Genomic DNA, 24,639 nt, shown 5'->3' with positions numbered 1-24,639 from the left:
TGCTTAACTCGAGACCCTCTTCCATCACTTTGACTGATTATCATCTCGTGAGGTGTGATTACGAAGAAACTTGTCTCAAGCACATTATTTGCAAGGTTAGCTTCCCTTGCGAGACAGCTCACCGGGTGGACCTCTCCTCCACGCTCCACTAGAGTATCCTCCTGGCCTCTTCTGTGTCATCAGCCTCCCCGCTCATCAACCACCTCGCCTTTTGTTATCCGTCATTATTGCAAGCTGCCTCGTCATGGCGCGTAGAAGAATCAGTTGTTTGTAGCTTCCAGCACGTCAACAACAATAGCCACTCGCAGTCTCGCCCTCCCTCCTCGATCTCTCGCTCTCTCTTCATGTTGCTTCTGTCCTCAGCCTTCCAGATTCTCCCTTCCCTTTGTTGATCTTCTCGTCAGCTGCTCACTTACAAAATAGATTCATGCTATGTAGGCAGGCTTTGCCCTCTAGCACTTCCCTCTCTACTATGTTTGCCGCCTTTGGCATGTCTCGTCCGGATTTTAGATTCTGATGCTACTCACTCATGAGTGCTCGAGCTGCCGCTACCCAGCCAGTCCTATTACTACACCGCACCTTTTCTAGCAGTATTTGTACTCGCTGGAGTAGGAGCCTTCATCCCAAGTACAGTGAGTGTGGTCGCCCTCAGCCACTTTTGATATTCCTGATGTCCATCATGTCCCTGGCCTAGCTCTCCAATCTCTCCCAAGTTAGTCAGCTCACCGACCGCTGGTCCTCACACTCTTACCTTTCTCTTCTTCTCATTTGCACCAAAAGTGACCATTTTCTAGTGGCTGTGAGGATCGATCATGCGTCGAGAGTTGGCGTAGCTCTATTACTTAGACACCTTTCATCTTCTTGCTGCTTCTATCTTCTAACCATTGTTGTCTTCTTTGTATGTTCTCTGATCGCTGGCACAGCCAGCTTTGGTCACTTGTCCAGTTCTCGCCTGAAACTCATAACAAGTTCAGTAATCTTGGTTTCTGCTTTCTTTTCTTCCTTACATCCTTGTATGGGTAGTAAACTCGCTAAACCCATCGTGCCTTCCTTTCTCTCATCACGAGAATCTATTTCTCTCGAATCTACTTTTGATCTAGTTCATTCTGATGTTTGGGGTCATGCACCATTCTCCTCTTGGTAGAGTTCTTTTATTTAGTTATCTTTCGTTGATGATTTTCAAGTCGCTATACTCGTCATTTCTTATTTAATGTGTCTCCCCGATCGTAGGTTTTACCATTTACTCTCAATTCTGCACAAATGGTATATATATATTATTCAGCTTTGGTAAACGATTAAGATTTTTCAATTCCCGATGGGCTTACGATGCATCTCTCTCACATTCTTTTCCCCACATTACCTGCTCCACTCATGGTACTTTCTTCCTCAAAGAATCCTATCCTTATACACCGCCTCGTAATCGGTGTCGCTGAAAGCACATACAAATATCGCCATATCCTCGACACATCACGCGTAACTCGCCTCTTCTCGTCTCTCAATCCTTTTGGGCTAAAGCCATTCTTATATCCATCTATCTTATCAATCGTGACTCCACCTCCACTCTCTAGTCTTACACCTTATGAGCTGCCTCTGTAGTCCATTTTCCTCTCTCCCGTGGGTCACCTCTCGACGCTTGGTCGCACTTGTTTTGTTCTTTTCGCCCACCCGCCGAGAGAACAAACTTTCTACGCCTCCGCCATGAGCATTTTTCTTGATATAAACTCGAACACAATGGCTATCATCAGTATGATCCCTCATTCTCACTCGGCCTTTCGAATCTCCCTGACACGTAACTCTCTTCTTGAAGATACCCTTTATTTCTCTTCATCCTTTCCAAATCATTCCTTTCGCCTCTCTGCTATTGCATCCTCTTCTCTCCCTCCATAGTTCTTCCCGAGCATCACCACCACCGCTATTATGTGCCTTTTCCAGACGCCTCAGATACTTCATCTATTCCTCACTCTCCTCCGGGTGCACTGACTCTGCACCCGCCTCCCTCTCCGCCGACCCATCCTCCCTGAAACATGCTCATGTTATTTCCCACTGTTACCTAGATCATCCTTGCCGCCCACCCACTCACTCACGCCCCTTTCTCTCTCATCACATACTCTCCTGATTTCCAAGCCTTTCTTATTACTATTCACTTGCATTCGGAGCCGCAGTCTTATCGTGAGGCTCTGAAACATCCCGAGTGGCAACAAGCTATGTCAGAGGAACTTGATGCTCTTCAGCGTATGCATACATGGGATCTTGTTCCTCTTCCATCTAGTGTTACTCCCATCACTGTCGCTAGGTCTATCGAGTTAAGACCCGGGCCGATGGTAATATTAAGCGCCACAAAGCGCTGGGCCTTATTGCTCGTGGTTTTACCTCAAGAGTATGGCATTGATTATGAGGAGACATTTGCTCCTCGCTGCCAAGTCGACCGGCGTCTGCCTCTTTTCGTTATTTCCGCCGTCACAACGCCCACTTCCACCGCTAAATGTGACCAATACTCTCTTATATGGAGATCCTCCGAGGATGTTTATATGACTCCCTCCTCCCGGGTTTCTCTCCATCCTTCTCCCAGTGATGTCTGCCATATCTTCGAGGCTATCTATTAGCTCAAAACAAGTTCCTCGCTGCCTCGGGTTTGAGCGATTTCAAAGGTGGTTCTTACTCCTGGCTTTCATCGAGAGTTCTCATGATTATGCTCTCTTTACTCCAAGCATCCTTCGAGCCATCACTATTCTTCTTCTTTATGTTGACAATATGGTTATTACTGATGATGATGTTGATACTGTTCTTTCCTTGAAACAACAGTTACATACCGAGTTTCAAATGAAAGATCTTGGCCCTCTTCATTACTTTTTGGGTCTTGATGTTGCTTATTCTTGTCGAGGCTACTTGGTGTCTCAACGTATATATATTTGACATCTTCGACGAGCCTGAGCATCACCGATCTCCGTGACCGCTCTACCCTTATATAGCTACATCACCGACCTCCCCTTCCGGCATGGTGAGCCTCCGCTTGATCTCTACTAGTTATCCTGCACTTGTTGGTGCTCTTGTCTATCCGACATTACTCGGCCTCGACATTGCATATGTTGTTCGTGGTTCTTAGTTAATTTGTGAGTGCTCCTCACTCTACTCATTATGCAACCCTTTTACGAGTTCTCCTGCTATTCACGTGGTACTATATCTCGCCTCTCTATTTTTCTTTTCGCCACGCCTTCTCTCGAGTCATGCACGCATTGTGATGTCGATTGGGAATGTGATGCCTCGATAGACATTCTACTACTCGGTTTCTCGTGATTTTTCTTGAGATTCTCTTATCTCTTGAAAAAGCAAGAAACAATCTATTGTTGCTCTTCTCACCACCGAGGTTGAGTATGGTGCTATGTCTTCATCAGCTAATGAAGTTCTTTGGTTGTGACAAATTTTTGACTGGACTTTTGGTGTCACTGCCTCCGCCTCCCTACTCCCTATATCATTGTGACAACTAGAGTGCCATTAAAATTGTTGCCAACCCCTCAGATTTCATGAACTGACTAAACCATCTTTTAAGGTCGCCTTCACTTTGTCTCGGCATCATTATCTTGTTGGCGTGATTATTCTTCCTTATGTCGCCTCCACATGCCAGCCTTTTCGCCGACTCTTTTAGCCAAGGCACATATTGTCTCTCGCCTCGCTTAGTTGCAAACCCTCGCTTTATGACCCACCGTGAGTTTGAGGGAGCATGTTAGAGTAATATATTACTTGTACTTTATACTATATACTTATATGTATATACTTTACCTCATGTATTCATTCTTCTTTGTATTTATATGGGTTGGTTTCCACTCTAATGAACACACATTCATTTCTTCATTCATACTTTGTCTCATCATTTTGCAAGGCCGAAACATTGGTCTTGTTGGTCTCTTCTTATAGCTTACATTAATTGAGCTTGTGAATTATCCAAATAATTACATTTTGACTGAAAGTCACATGAGGGAAATGAAGGATTAATAAAATAAAAATTATCTTTTTGGAACATCATAGCAAACAAGAAGAGATTTAAGAATCACTACTTGGTATAGTGAAATGTTATGAAAAATAGTGAATGAGCATACCCAAGGTCAAATTTCTAAATCAATAGTACTTTTTACAATATTGTGCATACACATCGCCAGTAAAAATCACTTCTTTTTCACACTATAAAAACTCACGTTATTTATATTTTGTTGGAATGTTGGAATCTAGTTCTTAATATGAAAAATGTATCAAATTATTCTTACAATTTTAACCTCAGAGTGTGAGGTAGTTTTTTACAGGATAAACCATAAGGTTGAGGCATGATTTGGAGCAAAACTGAAGCAAAAATTATATATCTATGGGTAGAGCCTGTATAAAGCCCTTTTTCATTGTTTTTGTTGTTGGTATTCTTATGATGACGTAATCATAGTTGACGCCACACTCTTCTTGTTGTTAGTATCATATATATGAACATATGATGAATTCCTACTTCTTTGTAATAAACTCAAAGCTAATTAATTAAACCACATAATCAAAGTTGACGTCTAATGGAAGATGGATAAAATAAAGTCAAGTACAGTAAGATACAAAAAGGAAAAATAATGAAGAAAAGAACCATTAATTAATTTTATAAAGAGAAAGCAACTATTCTATATATACATGAGTATCCATTAAAGGATAATTACATTAAGCACCAAAGAAAGGAACTCGTGCTCATTTTTTTTTGCTTTTTGGTTTACAAACTCTGCCATGGTTCTTTTTCTTTCATTGCAACAAAAAGAGCAAAAGCATTTGTTCCTTTTAACTCTATATTGCACTAAAAACGCATTAAAGCCATCTTGAATAAGATGCTTTACTTTCTTTTTATTTTTCCTTTATTTCATATGTATAATTTTAAAATATTCGATCACGTATTTAATTGTTTTCCCTTGTATTTTTAGAATTTTTAATATAATTTTCACTTAACATAGAATGAAGAACATGTTATTGTTTTATTGAAATTTTCAAATCAACAACTAATTTAGCATATAAATGGATGGGGTGATATAATGTGATGGATTTTATTATTTTAGCATCTTCTAAGTTTTCTAAAAACTAGAAAAAACCAATCAAATTGAAATAAATAAATAAAATAATTATGCATTTTAGATCTGATGTCAAATAGCAACCATATATACTATATATACCAACATGAGAAACTGCAACATACGGGAATCAATTTAAACATTTTAATACAATAAAAATAAAAATTAATTAATTTTAAAAGCAAAGTATCATTATGAAAAATTCTTTTTTCTTTTTCATTTTTTTGGTGGCAGACTATAAATATAAGGCTCATTCTCAATGTTGAAGTTCATGTTCATATTCTCATCATTCAAAAAATCAAACAATAATCAGTGTGGTTAAGTTGTGAGAAATATGATGGACATTGTGAACACATTGTTGGGGGCGCTGTGTACTTGCATGCAGAACCCTGCCGTCCAAGAAAAACTTGGTTACATTATTACAAGCACAAGCAAATTGTTGGCTGATGTGGAGAATGAATTGGAAGATCTGAAAGCCAAGGTGAATTGTGTCCTCCACACTCAGGAAGAGGCCAATAGGACTAGAAACCAACTCACACCTCCAGTTCAAAGATGGCTTGACAAGGTATGACTTTGTCTTTATATGACCATATTGCAATAGTTAAATTGTTTATTTTTCCCATGCGTATTCTTCAAAATAGATTTGATATAATTAAAACAAGTTTGTTAACTCATATGATACATTGCATCACCCTTCATGACTAATTATACATTTTTTATAAGCCCACTCATCATTAGGGTCTATCAATAATATATGGTTAAATGTCAAAAGATGGTGCCCATATGTGACTTTATTTTATTTTTCCCTCTCCCGTCTAACCAGCTAGTTTTCTACATGTCTTGTCTCTGCATAATTTTATATTTCTCCACATAGTTAAAAGTAGAAAAAAGTTATTTTAGGGATTTTAATGATTTTTTTTTTTAAATTTTTATATATGTTAATTGAACTTTTAATGGAAAAACTCTAAAATAGTCTATCTATTATAATTACTCCATCCTTTTGGTCCCTCTATTACAAAAATTATTAATTTGATCTCTCTATTTTTCAATTGGGAAAATTAGATCCCTCTACCAAATTACCGTCAGTTTCTTCATCTAATTCCGCTAACGCTGCATAAAATATTAATGAAAAATTATTAACATGTTATTAAAAATATTAAAAAAAATTATAAAAGCTATTAAAAATATAAAAAGAGTTTTAAAAAATATTAAAATTTTTAAAAATAAAATTATTTAAAATTATAAAATTACTCAAAAAAATCAAAGGACTTCCACATGTTGCCACGTTATTTTTGGATCCGGGTATGAAACTCCAACCATAAACTAACTCCCGACCTATCTTCTCCAACCTAATCCTGATCTTCTCCTACCATGTGGTGCTGGCCGAGATTGGGGTTGACCAAAATATGCTAGGGGTTAGTTTTGGCTTTAGGGTGTGTGGAGTTTTATACTAACGGAGAATTCTCCAATGGAGGTTTAAAAAAAAACTTCCTTGACAATCTTTTTATTATTATTATTAATAAATAGCTTACACAAACTCTATCATTGACAAGAATTTTACTAACAGAATAATTGCCCCTCTTAGTCAATGACAAAAAGCATATGTGAAGAAATTGTTGGAGAATAATTTGAAATCAATTTGAAATCAATTTAGATTCAAAAACTAAAGTCACCTTTCGAGCATACTTTGACTACACTATAAGAGTTAAGACATTTAATGAAATTTTTGTGACTCTCATCATTTCACCCTACAAATATAAGGTTTTTATGATAATAAATAAATAAATTGATACTATTAATTGAATTTATTTTTAATAGCTTTTGTTTGTTTTACTAATATAATTGTAATTATAACAATTTAGTATCTTTCACAATATACCATTATTAATATATTGATAGTGTTATAAATTCATTTGTTGCTAGAGGTTATCACTCATCAATATATTAATAATATCGCATATCACGAATATTTTTGTTACTTGATATTTTTATTTTTATTATGATGATAATTTTTATCAATAAAAATAGAACTAGTTAGTGACCACTAAATGTTGTCATAAAAATAAAATTCCCATTATATCACTTTATTCATTCATTATTATTATTATTTTTGTTATGTGTCAATATAAACAATATAAACATAACAAGTAAATGATGAAATATACCTATCATAATTAGCGATAGAACCAAGAATTTTTTCTAGGAGTGACGAAAAACCAAAGGCTAGTGAGTTGTTTAGGTTTTAGTTGAGTCATAATAGAACTAGTAAAATGTCATGCCAGATCAAACAATAATACCATATATACCAATTTGTAAAAATTCAAAAACCAAATAAATATTTCTACAATTATTTTTCCTAATAAATATAAATTTTTTTATGATGCATATACCAATTTGTAAAAATCATAGAACAGATGAGATATTACTACAAATAGTTTCTTAAATATATAGCTTTTATAATTTATACCATGTATATATATATATATCAATTTACAAAAAATCAAAGGACCAAACAATAGATTTTTACTAATGTTTTCTTATAAATAAAATTTTTTATTCCACATATTTTAATTTTCAAATAGCGAAGTTTTTTATAAATATTTTTTTTAAAATATATGTTTTTATATCATATATCAATTTATAAATAAAGCAGTGACCACTTTGCAAAAAGCCAAGGGAATATGGCCTATTATTTGGGTCCCGCTCGCTCCATGCTTGGGCATATTGTAATTGATGCGACTATAAATTCTTATAATTTGTTTAATATTATTATTTGTAAATAATTTTAAATATTTTTATAAATATTCAACCTATATATTTTGACAACCCAATGGTGATATTTAACATATCAATAGCATTTTACCAAACTAAACTTTGAGACTTTAGTCAGATGAGTACGGTTTCATAATCTTAGCTTTTTAAATTTAATCTTTCATATTTTTAATTTTAATTTATTAATTTATTAGTTTTTAATTACCATTTGTATTTTATTTTTTATAACATATTGTGCTATTAATAAGAAATTTTTATACATATTATAATAAAAACATTAAAAGATGTATCAAAAGAAATTAATTCTATGGCATTATATATTGCATAATTTTTAATTTAAAAATAAAATGAAATTAGGACTGTCAGTTTTGATTTGTAAATTGTAAACCAAGTCAGAACTGTTAGTTTTAGATAAAATAACACTAGCCCACAATCAAGTATACCTTCTAGAAATAAAATATTCTCTGAGTTTTGTTTATATGTAAATAGTTGTAGGGTTTCTAAATATGATATAGCCACTCACTAAATCTAATGATACAAGGTTATATATCTAGTCATTGGGTCGTGGACCACGATATGTAGGGATATAAGGACTTATGTGCATAAGTTGTAGTAGAGCGTACACAACTAATGTTTATAATTGTGTATATCTTATTATATTCAAGTTTTGAATGGACTCAAAGTTGTGATCCGATTCAGAGTTTGAATTTGGTCCTAATTATCTAATTTTAAATGTATGGATATACATATTAATCATATGTTGTGTACGAATTTTCAGGGGCAAAATTGTCAAATCTATGATGGGCGATTTGTAATTAGCTCCCATAAAGATTTCTTATAAATAGGGTGTGGTCACTTGGTCGAGCACGCTCAGCGATCGAGATTCGGGGATTAGGTTTTTCTCGAATTAGGGTTCCCATCTCCTCTCTGCGTGTAGATCGATGAGGAAGAACCATAAGACCCAATCACTTTCGTTATAATCAATGGATTCAAGTGCGGGTACGCTTCCGCCACTTTCTTTGTTCATAAGCAATCTCCAAGCAAGAAGATCCAGGGTTATAAATTAGGGTTTATACCCATTAAGATCCATCATAGTCCTCTACAAGTCAACCATCTTAGATTTTCCATAGGCATTTGAAAAGATTAGAATCAATCTTCTCTTCTTCATCCGATCCTTTGCTTGGTCGACATTTCATGAGTTTATATATCATCAACAAATTAATTCATCATCTTGAATTTTTCATAAATAATATATTTTACTTAAACTCCTAAAAATATAAGCTTAATATCTATCGTTTCAAATTTCTTGACCACTAAGCTTCTTTAAATCTTTATGTAAACTTGGATTAAATCCATGAAGATATAATGGTTATCAATAGAGTTAACAAATACAAAAATTTTAATTTTCTCATGCCTTGACTTTGAGAGCATATATATGTGGGCATCTAGTGAATCCATTTTCTTGGAAATACTTTGCTAACTCGAATATTCCTAAGCCTTTAAAAACCCATTTTACTTCATTTGTCTTTCATATTTGAAGGAGAGTTGCCAATTCTTCATCTATTACACTCCTCCTCGCTACTCATCTTTTTGCAATATTTTTCAAAATTTATAAGCTCGCCTCACTCTCCTCCTATATGTAACTCAAAAAAATCTTTAAAAGTAATGCTACAACTAATTTAATTTATCATTAAGCTCCACAAAACTTTTGTCACTCCTTAATTAATTGAGATGTGGGTAAAGGCTGAGAATTAATGATAATCTCTCTAACCCATAAGAACTAATAATAGCTCTCATCTGAATAGCCCCAACTACCAAATTTTCCTTGGTGAGATAAGGCTATTGGAAAGAAAATGAACTTTTGGATAGGTCCATTGCTTCACTAAAAAAACTAGATGTCACACCGTTTTGTTTGAAAATAAATGTAATAGGCACTCTACAAACAACTCAATAGATCTAGTAATATACTGCACTACGATAATGATTAGGAAGAACATGATCAAACTTCTACATGGATTTTTTACTTATTTAGCTTGTTTATAAGATCATAACTAATTAGGTATTTATAATATTTGGAAACTCATCATTTAGGAATTTATATATTTCTGAGAAGCATTGGGTTCTCTTTGTGTAAAAACTATACAATTTATTCTCCAAACATTTTATTTCATGTACGTGAAAACTCTTCAATTTATCATTTAGCATATAGATCTTAATCATTCAGCATCACTTAGTTTTTTATTTATTTTAGAGTCATTTAATTTCTCATCAATCTCACTCACAAATAGGCATTTCATCTCGGTGAGAAATATAATATGATGATTCAATTGAAGACGACTACAACAGAGGGTTGTCTTGTTGGAAGTTGTTCCCTCAATTGTTGGGCCAAGTACAAGATTAGCCAAAGATCAATCAAGTTACTCAAAAGAGATCAAGAACTTGAAGGCGAATATGATGCTTTCAAAGAAAAACAGCGTACAACCCTCAAGGCGATTAGGAGATCCCAACTTCATCAATTCTTTGTGGGCAGAGATTATCAAGTTAAATCTTGAGAAAGTTCATGGTTACTTAGCGGATGACAATGTATCTATGGTGGGGGATTTGGGGCATGGGAGGGGTCGGAAAGACAACCTCTTGAATGAAATCAATAACTCATTACAAGGTGGTGGTAGCGATATGGGGTTCAAGCATGTCATTTATCTGCGGTGGTTTCAAAAAGAACCTCAATTTGAGAAGCTTCAAAGGAGATATCTAAAAGGTTGGGATTGCCCTCTAACTCTGAGAAGAGTGACATATTTGAGTTTTTGAAGAACAAGGACTTTTTGATGCTATTAGATGATATGTGGAAGGCAGTGGACCTTCCTGAAACCCTTGGTATTCCACTTCCTCACCATCAAAGCCAAAGCTGGGAAGATAGAGGTCAAAGGTGCAAGCACAAGGTGATCTTCACAACCAGAAAAGATGATGTGTGTGCTCGTATGAAAGCTGACAAGAAGATCAAAAGTTGAATGTTTGGATGGAGAAGAAGCATGGCATCTTTTTCAAGCAACACAAATGAAGAGACCATCAATTCCAATCTTTGGTATTAAAAATGTGCAATGAAAGTTATGGAGAAGTGCTTAGGGCTTACCACTTGCCCTCAAAGTTATTAGGGTGGAGCCATATCGAATAAGAAGAAACTGAAGAGTGGCGTGACATGCTCGAGGTCATTAGTTAACAGGGCGTCAAGGCAGATCGCAGAGTATTGAAGAATCATTGTTTTGCACTACTGGCTCGAGTTATGATAATTTGAGCGGATGATACTCTCGTCAATGTTTCTTGTGTTGTGCTTTCGATGGCCTGAAGATAGGAGATTTGTGTGTTTGGTCTTACTAGAGGTATTGGATTGAGATTGGATTGATCGATGACTTGAAACATTGGAGAAGCTTTTGACAAGGGATATAATCTCATTGGAAACTTAAAATGCGTATGTTTGGTGGGAATTGCACAATAGGTTTGGTGAAGATTATGTCAAATTACATGATGTGATTCGTGATATGGCACTTGTGGTTGTCTCGGTATGGGAAGAAAAAGAACAAAATGGATTACATGTACACGATAGATGGCGATGATCTTAGTCGATCTATAGAGTGGGAAGCAGGTACTTGGAAGGAGACAGAACGAATATTTTTCGAAATAGATAATTGGGAGAATGACACAATCTTATTAAATAATCTAAATATTGATGCACCAACTTCTCCTCGATATCCTAATCTTAAGAGTCTATTTATTAATGCAGGATTTACTATCTCCCTACGACTGGGAAATAATATGTTCTAAATATTTTCCCTCATATGCCATCTCTCATACTTGAATCTATCTAGGCACCTATCTCGATGTTTCAAAAGAAATTGAGTTCTAGTCGATCTTCGTTACCTCGACATCGGCCAACACATTCATTTGGTCACTTCCACTGAATTCAAAGAGCTGAGGGAATTAAAATACTTCATTTGTAGAGATGGCCCAAGTATAAAGGATGGGTTGTCTATATTATCAAGGTTGCCCAAGTTGCAAGTGATTGATCTTTATGAAAATAATTGTTTAGAAGCAGATGATTTGAGTTTATTGAAGACAAGAGTTAAAGCGATTGGTATGCATGTGACCTCAATTGAGACTCTTGGTCTTCTCAAGCATTTGCCAACCTGGAATATAAGTATGCAAGGACTGCATTGTGTGCCTAAACTCCGTTTTTGTGACTTGAGTTACAAACATGGTGGTGAGGGTTTGATGAAGTTAAAAATTTATCAATGTCGTGACGTTAAGGAGTTGTTGATAAATGGCAGTGGGGTCAGTCTAAATCATATCAATTTGATTCATCTTGCAAAGCTCAAGCAAATCACTTGGCCAGCAGAAACATTACCTAGTCAATGCTTCCCGAGGTTGACATTTCTTTACATTGGTGCTTGTGATTCTCTAAGGAGTCTTTCGTGGGTTTTGCATCTCCCATGCCTTGGGAATTTAATTTTAGAATATTGTTCAGCAATGGAGGAATTGATTGACCCTGCAGATCAGATGCAACAAGCTTCATCAGGCCTTGCCACCTTTCCTAGCCTACATTGTTTGAGAATCTGGCACATGCGGAACTTAGTGAGCTTAAGCACATGTCCATTGGATTTCCCTGTTTTGTCTAGACTTGACTTGGGCGATTGTCCAAAGCTGAAGAAACTTCCTTTCAAGTCATCCATTGTCAATAATAAATTCCAACATGTGTATATAGATCATGAAATATGGGAGAATTTGGAATGGTAGGACACAACAATCCAATCTCATCTCGCGAAGTTTCGGTAAGACATTATGTATGATTCATGTCAATATTTTAGTATATTATGAAAATTTACATTCAAATCATTGTTAGTTGAAAATAATCTCTATTTTAGATTATGTTGTTGTAGAACATTTTATATTAGGAAGTATTCTGGTTTATAAGAGTTGCTTTGTCATTATTGTCTAAATGTGTGCATGTATTGTAATATTTTGATTTAATAATAAATTATATCCTTTTCATTTTTTTTCATTTCGTACTTTCATCATACCTCATTTTTAGGTTAATTATTATTTTTAATTTTAATTTTTTGTTTTCGTTGTATAGTCAATAAACTATCAATTTATTTATATAAGGCCCTAGTGTTATTGGTTTTTATTATAGCTCAATGAATAATGGTTTGTGCAACAATTTTATTAGATATAGATTATAAAATATAATAATTGTTGATTTATAGGTGGATTTATGAGTAAAATAAAAATCCATATTATTTTATTTTTAAATTAATTTGAGATGATAATAAATTATAGTTAAGATTTTTTATATATTTTTTCTAATTTAACTTATGTTTGGAAATGCAAAGTAATCAATCAAAATAAATATATATAATGGATCAATTCGATGTGTAAAGGATGATGCGAAATCAAACCCATTCCCCCATCTATATCGGATCCGGATCACGGTCCTTCAAGGATCCAACCCGATAAATTTCAAAACCCTCGTTCTATCTCTCTCTGGTGTTAGTTGTGGTTGTGGGTGTGGGTAGAAGAGAGAATGGGGATTTGCTTATGAGTTGGAGCATCTACTCCGATCCCAGTAGAGAGATTTTTGCTCAAAAATCTCATAATTTGATGTTTAGGGTTTTCGAGTGTTTCACAATTATTAGATGTGGATTTCCTAAATTTTTGATTTTTGGTGGTTTTGTTTTTGATGGATTGATGGATGGCTGGATGATGTTGTGTTCTTCAAGGGAATGCAAGGATAGAGCTATCAAGGATTTCACTGTTGGTGCTTGTGCTTCTTCAACCATTGCCTGGATCGGTATAGGGCTTTATATATAGTTTCCGGATGAATAAAGATCTTTCCTTTCTATAATACTTAATGTTATGACCATCTATGATATCTCTAAAATTTGATTTTATCATTTTTAAATATGCTATGCAATACAACATCTAGGAGCTTGGTTCCTTGGCATAGATTTAGCCTTTCAGCTGATGAGTTCATGAACCATTCTTCTAATTTTATGTTTGTTTCATTAAAATTGACTCATTTTTCTCTCTGTTTTTATTCAAATACTTAAAATTCATCCACCTTTTTAAAATGAAAAGAAACTGATTACTAGTGCTGAAATATTGATCTTGTAGTTCTATCTTGTATCTTAAATTAATTGGGGTTGTGAATTATCAAGTAATTTAATTTTTGTACGTGTGAAGCTTCAAGTTATTTCTCATGGAATTAGATTTGTGTGTGTGTGTGTGTGTGGAGCTTCTGTTAATTGTGGTTCATGAAGTGCCCAAGCAAATTACATTTTCTATTTGCCTTCAATCAATTGAGCTCATGAAATTGGATATTTGTTTGTGGAGCTTCAATTAATTAGGGCCTATTAATCATTCAGATAATTACATTAGTGTGTGCTTTATCGGAGCTTAGATTAATTGATTGCATGGATTATCAAAAATATTTACATTTCTGTTTTACAGTTGTGTTGCATTTCTAAGTGTGTGTTGTGTGTGTGTGTGGAGTCTCAATTAATTGAGTACATTAATTGTCAAAATAGTTAAATATGTGTTTTTCTGTGTACGGCTTCAAATAAGAACTGAGAATAGATAAATAATTAGCTAGGTAATTAAAACAGCTAATGGCTTTATAATTATTTAAGAGCCAATGCTTTTGAAATTGTTTTAAGAGTTTAATGATTAGCTAATGTTTTTAACACCAAATTGACTAGTACCATACCCATCACGAGTGCTGACCAAAGTTGTTATTTTGCATAAACTCAATTCACGCACATCCTATAATGAAGTATTCAGCTAAAAACCATAACCCACAAAAACATCTTAAGGGGAGTAGTTTAACATATTACTGTTCACTGTACATACGCTTTACCTTCCTCTTCCCCTCTTGCTATGGCGAGTGGGGGGCCCAGCTCACTGAACCCCCTCGCCCCTCTCCTCCTTCTTGAGCTCAAATCGCCTCCAACCATACTAAAAACTCAAGAAACCTCCCCTCCCACAATCCTGCGGTCCTTAACAAACTCAAAGAATCTACCACCGATTTCGATTAAAGCTTTGATAGCGACACTCTAAAGTCGTGCCCGCTTTGAGATTCAACATTACCTCTTTGGCAAATTCTTCGGAAAGCCCCCATTATTCGAGCAAGTGAAGTCATTTCTCCTGAAGAAATGGGAAAGCTTTGGAGAAATCCTGATTTCTGACCTTCCTAATGGCTTTATTCTTATACGTTGTTCTAATGAGTGCAGTGATGCGGCGACTTATCTCCGATGGACCTTGGACCATTAATGGCATCATTCTTGATTGTCTCCTGGCGGCCGTGTATTTTGAACCAACGTTCACGCTAAGCTCACCTACGAGTGCAATTTGGATCCAACTTCATAATCTTCCCATCTGAGTTACGGGTGGAGATACTTTTAGAAACCATTTCTGGTCAATTGGGTAATCTTCTGAAAATTGATGAGCTTACTCTTTCTCTAACCCGTACTAAGTATGCCAGGATCTGCATCGAGCTCGATCTTTCTAAACCGCTTTGCAAGGGCTTCTGGCTTGGAGATGACTTTCATCGGGTATTCATCGTTGTCTTGTATGAACGTCTTCCAACATTACGTTATTCTTGTGGAGTGATAGGGCATGGGTCTAATTCTTGCACCGCGACCCAATAGCAGGAAGGCTAATGTCTATCGACCCTCGCATGGCTGAGGAAGGAGGTTAAGCGAGGGGCCGTCTCCCTTGGCTGTCGGAACCGGTGCAAGTGATGCTGTCCTCTTCCCTACTCCTAGTGAGATCAATGACCCGTTGTCCTCCTCTATCCCTGAACCTGAATCGGATTTCGGACCGTGGTTGCTTTCGTCTCTGCAGGCGTGGCCTTTCCCGTTCTCGCGATGGCGGTGTTCGCACTCGAGCTCGGTTGCGGGATCGGCGGCCGACGCGAGCGACGGCGGTCATCCGAGAGCAGCTGGCGAGCTTCGTGGAGGGCTCGGGGGCGCTAGTGGTGGCGTCGCTCTCCCGCATCGCCGCACGATTCCCCGGGTCTGCCGCCCTCTATTCACTCTGACTTTGCTGTTGGGGCTGCTCCTCCCGTTGCTTTTCCTTTGGAACCTGGGAACTCGGTCTCGCTCCATTCCAATGTCCTTAGGGACTCCACTAAGCTCACTGAAACGTCTTTTCAAGTCCCTTCTCATGTACTGTTGGAGACCATCCCTCCTCCCACTCAACCTACACAACCCAATCCCAAGACAAATGGACAGACGAGCCGTAGGCATCGTTCCCCTCCTCCTGTCCTTTTGACTTCTATTACCGAGGACCCTTCTTCTTCTTTGACAAACCCTAATCCTGATCATTCTAACCTTGTTGATCGGGTCTCTGCTGCCCTTGAAAACGGTTCTATGGAGGAAGATAGCGATTCCGATTCTGATGCTTCAGATGAATCGGATGCCCCGATGTCTGAAGAAGATGAGCCTGACGATCTCATGACTCTGGACCAGTACCAGGAGGAAGCCCGGCGTGGTACTCTTATTAGAAAAGGTTCTCTCCTTGATGTGGATCCCCAGAAGAAGGGAAGGTTGGAACTGGGTGATTCCAGTCCTGCATGAATCTGTTCCTAATTTGTATCCTTTTTCAGGGAGTTTCTTCTTTAAAATCTACTTTGTTTATGATGAGTGCTAAAAAGATTTGCTGTTGGAACTGTAGAGGTCTCTCTTCCCGGGAAACCCTTGCCCGCACCCTTCGTCTTATTCGTCAAAAAGATATTGCTATTCTCTGTTTAGTGGAAACCAGAGCTAACTTTGAGCGTGTTGGTAAGTTCAGTTCTAAACTCTCCAAATCTTGGGATTGGGCTTCCATTCTTGCTGAGGGTTTTTCTGGAGGTATTGTTGTTTGCTGGAAGAAATGCTTAGGGTTAGTGTCTCCTCTTGCCTTCTCCAAACGCGTCCTTCATCTGGTGATATCTTCTAACTTCTTTTCTAGCATTATTATCTCTGTTGTGTACAATTCTAGTCGCGTTTCTTCTCAACGTGCAGTGTGGAATGAGCTCTCTAAAATCTCTCTTCTTCAATATCCTTGGCTTATTATCGGGGATTTCAACTCTATTTTGTTCCCGACTGAGCATAAAGGGGGTCGTTTTCATTACTACTCGAGTAAAGCTAACTATTTTCGGGATTTTGTTGATACTAATAATCTTTTTGATCTTAACTTTTCAGGCTCCCCCTATACGTGGTGTAATAATCAACGTGGCCTTGCTCGTCGTTGGGCTCGTCTTGATCGTTGCATCGTTAACTTACTTTGGATTTCCCGTTTTAAAAACTATTCTCTTTCTCATCTGTCCCGTAGTTTTTCAGATCATTCACCTCTTGTCTTATCGATTTCCTTGCTTGATACTCCTAGACGGTACTTGTTCAGGTTTGAAAACTACTGGTTGGACTTTACAGGTTGTCATGACACGATTCAAGCTTACCTTTTGGAAGAATACTGGTGTTAATTCTTTAGAGACCGCTCTTCTTCAGACTGAATCTGATATCTCTAAATTAGAAGTGGGCTCAGCGTGCGCGCCTCTTGTGGATTTGTGACGGAGATAAAAATACACATTTTTTTCACAATTCTGCCCGTATCCATGCTCACCAAAATTTCATTGCTCAAGTTATGGACTCCTCTGGTAACATTTATTCCAGTCACTCCAGCATTGAGTACGCTTTCGTGACTTTCTACTCTAATCTCCGGTGCGATTCTAGTTCTATTAATTATGATAATTTCAATGATATTCTTCATGTCTCCGCCTCGATGATCTTCCTCTTGTTCCTCCTGATGTGAGTCAGCTTCTTGTCAGGGAGGTTACTAGGGAAGAAATTTTTCTTGCTCTTCTTGATCGCCTCTTTGGTAAATCTCACAGTCCAGTTGGTTTTAATCTTGAGTTTTATAGGTTTTTGGAATGACATTGGTGATTATTTAGTTGATGCTATTAAATATTTTTTCAAAAATTCTCATCTCCCTTCCTCCCGGGGTAGAACTTATATCACTCTTGTCCCCAAAAAACCCTAATCCTCGGTCGGTTTTACGATTACCGTCCCCATCTCGCTCTCGTAATATGCATTATAAGATTTTATCGAAAGCTTCTTTCGAATAGAATCAAGCATGTTCTCCCCACGCTTGTAGGTAGAGAGCAAAGCTGGTTTCATTCTGAAAAGAGGGGCTTCGATAATGCTATTGCAGATTCGAGAAGTTGTTCACTCTCTTGAGTTCGGCCACATTAGCCCCCCTAGGATGCTTATCAAATTAGATATTGAGAAAGCCTATGATACTATGAAATGGAGTGCAATTCTTGCAACCTTGACCAAAATGCAATTCCACGATCAATGGATTTCACGGATTCAGTGCTATTCTTTTATCTTCCTCTTTCTCTATCCTTGTTAATGGCATACCCACTCCTTGGTTCTCCTCTTCTAGGGGTATACGTCAGGGCGATCCCTTATCCTCTTATTTGTTCATCTTGGCTGCCCAAAATTTTTCAGCCATTATGAATAGGGCTTTGCAAACCAATTTGATCCCTGGTTTTGATTGCCATCTGCCTCATAACTTCAATCATTTATTGTTTGCTGATGACATTATCCTTATATCTAAGGCCTCTAGATCTGTTGCCCGTAACATAAATTTTTGTCTATCAATCTATTCTAAATTGACAGGCCAATGCCCGAACCTTGCTAAAACTCATATTTATTTCCCCTCTTGGTTTAATAATAGGGTGGCCCATAGTGTTTGTTCTATCACTGGTTTCTCTAAGGCACAATTCCCCTTTACTTACTTGGGCATCCTTATTTCTCCAAAACCTCTCAGTGCATTATCCTTTAAACCAATGATTGGTAAGATCAAAAATTTGTGCACTCGCTGGAAAACCTATAAGCTTTCTTCTGCAGCTAAATCAATCCTTTTAAATTCTTCCATTCTCTCAATCCCTACTTATTATCTCTCTGCTTATCCTATTCCGGAATCTGTTCTTCAGGAAATAACCAAGTTGGTCAGGGATTTCTTTTGGTTTAAAGGGGGCAATGGAAAGGGCATCCATGCTGTGAATTGGAGTTGCGTTACTGATAAAAAATCTGAGGGGGGCTTGGGTCATCGAAACCTTGATTATGTTAAAACTTCTCTTATGGCCAAGAATGTTTTTAAATTTCTTAACTCAGAAAATATCTTTTGGGTTAACATTGCTCGTATGAAGTATGGTAGTTTAAATTTTTGGACTGATCCTATCCCTGCTAAGTGCTCTTGGATTTTCAGAGGTATTTGCCGCACTGCTAAGTTTCTCAAACATAACTTCTGGTTAAAATCCTTTAATCCTAATCAAACTTCCTTCTTATTTGATCCTTGGCTTTTTGATATCCCCATTGCGTTCAAGCCTACTTTTCTGAATATTAACGCAGATCTTAACTCCATTAGTTTGCCTGATCTTCTGAGTTTAAATCAGTGGAACCATGACCAACTTAATTTTCTGTTTGGTGATCTTTTAGGCTCTTTGGTTCCTTGTATTTGTGCTTATGATTTTGATGGTAGCAATTACTGGGTTTGGTTTCCTCATACTTCTAATGTTAAAATATCTTCTGCTATTTATAACCATTTAAATCATAACCCTACTTTGCATCTGGATTGGTCTGGCTGGAAAAAACTGTGGAAGCTTCATGTTGCTCCTAGAGTCAAGCATTTTATTTGGCTTATGCTGCATGGTAAAATCTCTACTACTGATTTCCTTAATAGTATCAATATTGGCCCTAGGACCTTATGTGTTTTCTGCAATGTTGAGAATGAATCTATTGATCACTTATTTCTTGATTGTCGTTGTGCTCAGCTGGTCTGGCATATTGTTTCCAATAATTTGGGCATTTCATTCTCTTTCCCTGATACTATTTCTTCTGGTTGCTGGATTGTTGATTATAATCTCTCTACTTTTGCTATATCTGTTATTGCTGCTTGTATTTGGTATTTATGGAAAGCTCGTTGTGATGCCATTTTCAATAACCTCAGTCCCAATTTCTCTAACATTGCTCTATTAGCTGTCTCCCATGTTAAAGACTTTATGCAGGAGAACTCTTCTCTTTTGGGTCGCAAGCTTCTTCTTAACAATTTCTCCAACAGCAGTGGATTATTTCTCTTCTTTGCTCACGGATGGAATGCCAGCACCTTGATTGGTAAGTTGGGTTTTTTTGTTTCAAATCATAATTATATTATTTCGCTTTTGCGGTAGTCTGTTTCTTTCTTGGCGATCTCATTTTGAAAGCCTGAGCATTCTTGCTTTTGGTCCAGTGCATTCGTTCGGCTATTAGATGACATTTGGATTTTAGATTTATTCTCCACTGCATCCTCGCATTTCCATTGCCTTGCATGATGGTCGCTCCCCTACTACTTGGAGGCTTGCTCGACTCTATCTCGAAATCTCTCATCTCCTTCAAATTGCGGATAATCCTTCTCTTGTTGATATCCCACCGATTGGAACTTGCCCGACTCGCTCTGGCCTCTTCTAGCAGCAACAATCACTCTCTCGCCTCTTTCATTCCGGCGAGACACCGCCTAGATGGGTCATGAAAACATTCTCTGTAAATGGTTTTTATTTCTAGTTTTTGCTTTTTCAGCTGTTTTTCATTTTTGCACTGTTCTTTTTATTTTTGGGTTTGTAATCCTTAAACTTTGTAAAACTTTTTCTTATCAATAAAATCGACTCTCGAGCTCTTTCCCCCAAAAACAACAGTTTTCCAATCTTGTCATCTAAATGGGTCCAGAATTCAGGTCACATTTCCAAATCAAGATGTGCACGAATCACGAGGCATTAATGACAGATGTCATGCCTACACGACATGCAGTGTGCAAAAACAAAACGTCAAAGTTCTTTCTATGTGCTCTCTAGTGCACATTTAAACCCCAAAAAAAAAAAAAAATTCTTCTTTTCTTTTTCCTAAGAATCAAATGCTCTCAAATTCGGACATTTATCATCTTCTCTTCTTCTTCATCTAATGAAGATGATGAAGATGGAATCAATGCAAGCAAATCTCTCCTTCAAATCATCAGGCAAGAATTCTTCTCCTTTTTATTCAATCCAAACAACATGTTTTTTCTATAAATTTTTTCTCATCTGTTGAAGATTCATTGTTGTTTGATTACAGGCTTTGTGATTCCAAGTTTCAGAAGGGGATTCAATGAGAAAAGGCAAGTGCTTTGTCAAAATTTGTGCTTTTTTAATCTTTGTTTTGATCTTATATGAAGTTAATATTGTTGATAGACTGTTTGGCAAGTGGGAATTGGGGAACAAGTTTGGGAAATTCTCAATGGTTGTGAATAAATTGAAGCATAAAAAGAGGGCAAGAACTCTGAGAAGTTGTTGTGTTTCTGCTGCTTTTGAGCATGCTCATGAATCTGAATCCAATGCTAATGATTCAAAGAAGCTTTGGATTTCTCTTTCTAAAAAGCTCAATGCTTTTTATCTTTTTATTAGGCCACACACCATCCTTGGAACTGTGAGTTTTGACAAGTTTTCTGAGTTTTTAAAGGTTTTTTATTGTGTTCTTAATGGACTGAATGTTTTGAATTATTTAGATTGTAGGCATAACATCAGTGTCTCTTCTCCCATTAGAGAGTGTTGCTGATTTTTCTCTGACATTCTTAATTGGATTGATTAAGGTGAGTGATTTGAACAAGAAGATGGAAAATTTCTCATGCTTTGAAACAGAAATTAATTACTCTCAATTCTTAACATTCTTCTGTTGTTTTGATTGTTTAATCCAGGCTTTGGTTCCAGCTCTTCTTATGAACATCTATGTTGTGGGATTAAATCAGATTTTCGATGTTGAGATTGATAAGGTTTGAATGAATGGATGTGTGGATGTTTCAATTCTTGAATACCGTTATTTGATTAGAGTTTTTTAAGCAGATAAACAAACCTAATCTCCCGCTTGCTTCCGGGGAATTTTCTATGAGTAAAGGAGTATTGATTGTAGTGGCTTGTGGAATCTTGGTAATGTTATTGCTTAAATTAGTAAGAAGCTTTGACAAATCGTATATACATTATGTGAAAATTTATGTGGATGCTTCATTTGTCCTGTCTTTGCAGAGCTTTGCTATAGGATGGAAGTCTCGGTCACCACCAGTTCTTTTTGCACTTTGCATCAGTTTTTTGCTCGGAAGTGTGTATTCTATTGATGTCAGATTCTTTCGCTACTGCTGAGTTATGATATCATTCTTAATAAAATGGGCTTTTTTTATATATTTTGAATTGATTTGTTTTCCTTTTGTTTTATTTTTCAGCTTCCATTTCTTCGATGGAAAAGATATGCATTCCTTGCTGCATCATGCATCTTATGTGTTAGAGCTATCTTAGTACAAATAGCCTTTTTTCTGCATATGCAGGTATTTACCATGTTTCCTTTCATTTGGTTTTGCACTAGATGTCCGTATTTTTTTAATCTAATGAACTTTGCTCAACAGAGGTATGTGCTAGGAAAGCCGGTAGTGTTAACAAAATCGGTGTTATTTGCCACTGCATTCATGTGTTTCTTCTCCGTGGTTATTGCATTGTTCAAGGCAACACTCTGCTCTCTCAAAATCAAATTAAAATATTCTTTGTTACCATTTTTCATTGTCATCATGGACTAATTTAGTGATTAGTAGGATATTCCCGACATCGATGGGGACAGAGATTTCGGCATTCAGTCCTTCACTGTTCGCTTAGGCCAAGAAAGAGTGGGTGAATTGATAATGCACTTCTTAATTCTTATTGGCTAAATTTGAAATTTGAAATCATATCAATGTAGGTGTTTTGGCTTTGTATTAAATTGTTATTGACGGCATACCTGGCAGCGATGTTTGTAGGGGCTTCTTCTTCGAACATGTACAAGAAGTTCGTTACGGTATGTGATCACTGAAAATTCTAATTTATAAATTTGTATGACAATCGATATTGATTTTTTTTCTTCGGGTGAAGGTAATTGGTCATGGATTACTAGCCTCTGTTCTTTGGTTCAATGCTTGCTCTCTTGATCTCAAGAAGAAGTCATCGATAACATCGTTCTATATGTTAATTTGGAAGGTGAGTAAATTCAAGTTCAAATGTTTTTCTTTCACTGATGATTGATGATTATTGAATAGAAGACTTAGATTTAAACTTTTAATCTTTGCCAAATTTGAAAAACAAAAACTATGAAATTAGCTGCATATTTAATGTGATTTCTGATTCTGGGCACTGAATTTGCAGTTATTTTATGCTGAATACTTCCTAATCCCTTTTGTACAATGAATCATTCAAGGAAGAAATTTCAGGCAAGATGATGTATTGATATTTAATTTGAAAAAAAAAAAAAAAAACAAATGTACTCATTTCTTCTTGAAAACTTTTGTAGTAACTTCTCTGCATTCTTATCTTTTTGGTATTTTCAGGAATTGAAAGTCTTGAAGCTAATGAAGATGAAAATTTAGTAGTTGAATCAAGTAGGCTGCATGTATTGAAGAAATGGGTGTATGTGGTGATATTGTAATAATGTAATTTTATTTCTTTATCTTTTTCATGAATATTGAAGTCAATTAAGAGTTAACATTGGAGGGTTTTTTTTAAGAAGGGTGACAAACATAAGTGGGCAAAAATACATGCACAAAGTTAATGTCAAATGCGCTTTTACTTTGATTCTGGTTTTATTATGATATGTGAGGGGAGTAATTTTTTTTTTTGAGTTAATTCCCCAATTTTATTTTTTTATTTTATTTTATTTATTTATTTATTTTTTTGGAAGAGCTCTTAGAGCTGATTTTATTAATATAGGGAAAAAATTACAAAGAGTTCAGAATTACAAACCGAAAAACAAAAGAAACAACAGACAAGCAGCATAAAAAAGAATACAAACGATTAAAACAAAAAACCAACATTGCGAAAGGCTATCATAATCCAATGAGGTAGCTCCCAGCCCTGAAAAAACAAAGAAAGCATGTGCAAATTGGTAGCAAAGGATGCACGCTTTAAAGCAAGGGAGGCCCAAGACTTGGGTATGACATGCATGCATGGCCATCCCGCACTATGAAGAAGGAGATTGATGCTGGAAATCCTAGGTTGAAGATGTCGATCAGCAGCGTGAGCTAACGAAATGGATTTACAAGAGGCAGGGGTCGTGAGGAAGATATGCTTGATCAGGATGCCAATATCCACCATGGACTGCAAGGCTAGGATGATCGCCATCAGATTAGCATCCGCTGCACTCGAGGCTAGAAAAAGACACACACCTGCCAACAAAACAACATAGTTAGCAGAGACACAGAAGAAACCAGAACCACCTACCTCAAACACCTCATTCCAGAAACTAGCAATGAAGAGGAAAGGACCATCACTCAAAGTGAAATTGTTGAGAATAAGCCTCATTCCCAGCTTATCAACATGTACACAAGAAAAGTCCTTGGCATGAGCAATAGCCCTGGAAATAATAATCTGACTGGAGATGGAGAAATTTCTGAACACCTTGTCGCATCTGTTCTTCCAAATGTACCAAGCCGAGGATGAATAACAGCTTTAACAAATGGAGGAAAAGTAGCACAAGTAAGCCAATCCCCAGAACAAAACCCATCAGTAAAACAAATTGAAACACTAATCTTATTGCAGATAAGGCTCCAAAACTTCCTGAGCCAAACGACATGAGGATAAGAGATGCTCAATTGATTTCATTCTCAAAATTGCACATGAAACATAGACTCCTAGGGACCAAGTTAATGGAGTGTAGGTAATCAGTAGTACTAACCC

The 24,639-nt window shown here is 36.5% G+C and overlaps 1 protein-coding gene across 1 annotated transcript; it reads left to right on the top strand.

Moving 5' to 3' along the window:
* Nucleotides 1-21,156: 21,156 nt before the first annotated feature.
* LOC120279528 (homogentisate geranylgeranyltransferase-like) lies at nucleotides 21,157-23,451 on the top strand. Its single transcript, XM_039286453.1, has 12 exons — nucleotides 21,157-21,379; nucleotides 21,459-21,542; nucleotides 21,648-21,722; nucleotides 21,793-21,876; nucleotides 21,973-22,062; nucleotides 22,167-22,268; nucleotides 22,347-22,442; nucleotides 22,530-22,601; nucleotides 22,673-22,768; nucleotides 22,843-22,947; nucleotides 23,113-23,177; nucleotides 23,295-23,451. The coding sequence occupies exons 1-11, from the start codon at nucleotides 21,191-21,193 to the stop codon at nucleotides 23,152-23,154; spliced, it is 1,035 nt and encodes a 344-aa protein (XP_039142387.1). The 5' UTR covers nucleotides 21,157-21,190; the 3' UTR covers nucleotides 23,155-23,177; nucleotides 23,295-23,451.
* Nucleotides 23,452-24,639: the final 1,188 nt, after the last annotated feature.

The sequence above is a fragment of the Dioscorea cayenensis genome, chromosome 16 (genome assembly GCF_009730915.1).
Source record: "Dioscorea cayenensis subsp. rotundata cultivar TDr96_F1 chromosome 16, TDr96_F1_v2_PseudoChromosome.rev07_lg8_w22 25.fasta, whole genome shotgun sequence".
In the NCBI taxonomy this organism is placed as follows: domain Eukaryota; kingdom Viridiplantae; phylum Streptophyta; class Magnoliopsida; order Dioscoreales; family Dioscoreaceae; genus Dioscorea; species Dioscorea cayenensis.
This window is presented reverse-complemented; position numbering and strand designations above follow the sequence as displayed.